Raw genomic sequence first — 3,036 nt, forward strand, 5'->3', positions numbered from 1 at the left:
ATAGTTTGATTAATTTGTGTCTTGGCATGTCTCTCCCTGTATCCTGTATGGGGCTCTCTGAGCTTCCTGGACTTGATTGTTTCCTTTCCCATATTAGGGAAGTTTTCAACTATAATGTCTTCAAATATTTTCTCAGCCCCTTTCTTTTTCTCTTCTTCTTCTGGGACCCCTATAATTCGAATGTTGGTTTTTTTTTTTTTTTTTACCATGAAAAAATATTTAATGATTAAAAACATATATAGATTGGATGAATATTCGACTAGGAGGAGGAATCATAAAGAGAAGTTGAAAAAATTAAAGGACAGCTTTAAACACACCAACTGAAACAGCATTTATAATTGGCCAAATTATTCCTTTGGCATTCTTTTAGCCAAATAAAAATAAAACTTACAGATGGATAATTGAGGTTCACTAACATTAGGTAGGATCAAAGTTCAAGCTAAAAATTAACTCTATATTTGGTTGCAGAGAAATGTGAAATTTACCTATGGCAATTTTCTACTGATGCCAAATTAAAAAGCATGGGTCGACATCTTTATAACAAACGGTTTGACAGATATTTTCTTGGCTTTAAAATGTTTTTTTATATATGCATAGAAATGTAATGAGGATAAGAATAGTCTTCTGTATTATCTGAACAGTTCATAAGGCCTTTGTCACTGTTAGTCACCTCAGATGTGGATATCTGCAGGGCTGTTAAATTAAAGCTGGCCAGAAAGGTTTACAAAGTGCTACTGTTTCCAACTGATGAGATCCTCAGTTTTCTGGATTTTCTGGATGAGGATTATTTTCAGTTCTTTTTTCTGGCGATATATACAGGAAGTTACAGCAGATATATAAAGGGAAGATCAGAAGCCTGCTGTCCAAGTTCATCACTACTTGTTCTTGGTCCTTTTCAAGTGTAAGTATTTGATAGCCAGTTGGTTCTACTCCGTATTAGTTTTCCACTACTATCAAAAGAAGCCAAACGTAATCTAAATGTTATGCTCCTTCAACGTTGTAAACTGACAGATCCACTACATGGCTGATTCAGTGTATTGCGTTTGAAAATGATGTATCGATTGGTGTAAGTTACAAGCAGGTCAAAGCCGAAGTTAAAACCTGTCCACCGCCAGCAGTATTCACCATCTTTGGCAAGCTTTCTCCCACACCTCATGCTATTTCCCTCTAGCTCTTCTTTATTGATTTCTTGAGGCCCCACCTCACTGTCTTGTTCTGCCCAGAGCATAGCAAGCCACTGCCGTTTATACACAGAAGATAGCCATTCTGAAGGTACTGGAGAATCTTGTTCGATAATTCTCGCGGAGGCCAAATCACTGATAATATACTGTAACCTTAAATGTCTGAATACTGACACAAATGGTTTTCCTTGCTCAGTTCAAGGAAGGTCATACCTTCAAAATCTTTTCTCCTCTTAGAAAACCAGACATCTGTTTCAGTCAAAAGCTGTTTTAAAGATCCATTCCAGGGCTTCCCTGGTGGCACAGTGGTTGGGAGTCTGCCTGCAGATTCAGAGGACACGGTTCGTGCCCCGGTCCGGGAGGATCCCACATGCCACGGAGCGGCTGGGCCCGTGAGCCATGGCCGCTGAGCCTGCGCGTCTGGAGCCTGTGCTTCGTAGCGGGAGGGGCCACAGTGGTGTGAGGCCCGCGTACCGCAAAAAAAAAAAAAAAAGATCCGTTCCAAGAAGGCACAAGTTGAAGGAACATCCACTTTTTAAGGGCTGTGTATACATCCATCTCCACTTGCATCACAAATAAGTTAGATGAACCAATGAGTTGTTTCATGACATTTATACTGAGTTCTTTGAAAAGTTCAACATTCTGGTGAGTCATCGGATTGTTTAGAAGCCATTCAAGGCACTTTTTCTTTACAGGGTCCAGTCCATAGGTCCGTGCTGATGTGTAATAGCCACATACGGTTTTCACATTAACTGTTTCCTTCATCGTCTCACCACACTGCTGTATTAAACCATCCAACTGTAGCATACAAGCTGCTGCCAAAATGGCAATAACTGGACTGGGCTTTATTAAGACATCATCTCGATACAATGACCCAAATGCCACCTGCAGTGCTTCTATATCAATATTCTGGTCTGGAATCTCCAGTTCAATAATATTCATGCTGGACTCCTTCCATGAACCACCGAACATACTGGAAAAGTAGCCAGATTGACATAAATATATTTTGTGTAAGCTCCACTCCTCTCCTAGAGCACAAATCTTAATGCCACTGTTTTCACCATTTAAAAATAATGTTTGATAAATACATTTGGACGTACTCTTCAATTTTTTCCTTCGAGGGGTGTTGAGGAGTCGCTGCTGCCCGTCCCCTTCCTGCTCATCCTCGTCTGTCTCAGAATCGGGGTGACAGTAGCAGAAGGCCCCTCTGCTTCGCTTGCGCTTACGGCTGCCCGGACAGTAACAGAAGCCGTGGGCGGCTGCGTCGCCACCACTCTCCGGCCTCCAGGCCGAGCCCCCAGCCCCAGAACCGGGCTCCTGCTGGGCTCGGGCTCACCCCGGGTGGCACAGCACTCGGCTGCTCAACGAGCCCATGGGTCACGGCTCGCCGAGACTTCAGGGAGCGCACCTCAGGGAGCCCAGCGAAAACGGTCTCCCGCCATGGCCCGGCCACCACTGCCGGCCTCCACGTAGCCTGTGTGCCTACACCGCCACCTTCTCACGGGCAACCCTGACTGTTGCGTTGGACACTACCGCCTCCATCCTCCGCCATGCCTGCTGCCTCTGGCCGCGCAGCGCGCGCGGACCTCAGGACCTTGCCCCCTCGGTTGGTGTGTTTAATGTTGTCCCAGAGGTCTCTGAGACTCTCCTCAAGTCTTTTCATTCTTTTTTCTTTATTCTGCTCTGCAGTAGTTATTTCCACTATTTTATCTTCCAGGTCACTTATCCGTTCTTCTGCCTCAGTTATTCTGCTATTCATTCCTTCTAGAGAATTTTTAATTTCATTTATCGTGTTCATCATTGTTTGTTTGCTCTTTAGTTCTTCTAGGCCCTTGTTAAACGTTTCATGTATTTT

The 3,036-nt window shown here is 44.0% G+C and overlaps 1 protein-coding gene across 1 annotated transcript; it reads right to left on the reverse strand.

Annotated features, from left to right (window-relative positions):
* Window positions 1-756: 756 nt before the first annotated feature.
* LOC309830349 (germ cell-less protein-like 1) lies at window positions 757-2,555 on the reverse strand (the record flags this gene model as incomplete). Its single annotated transcript, XM_082666835.1, is given in 6 exon segments — window positions 757-921; window positions 923-991; window positions 995-1,380; window positions 1,383-1,446; window positions 1,656-2,513; window positions 2,517-2,555. Coding segments are annotated over 6 exon segments (1,581 nt in total).
* Between the last annotated feature and the right edge of the window lie 481 nt (window positions 2,556-3,036).

This window comes from Grampus griseus (assembly GCF_964374135.1).
Source record: "Grampus griseus genome assembly, chromosome: 11".
Lineage (NCBI taxonomy): Eukaryota > Metazoa > Chordata > Mammalia > Artiodactyla > Delphinidae > Grampus > Grampus griseus.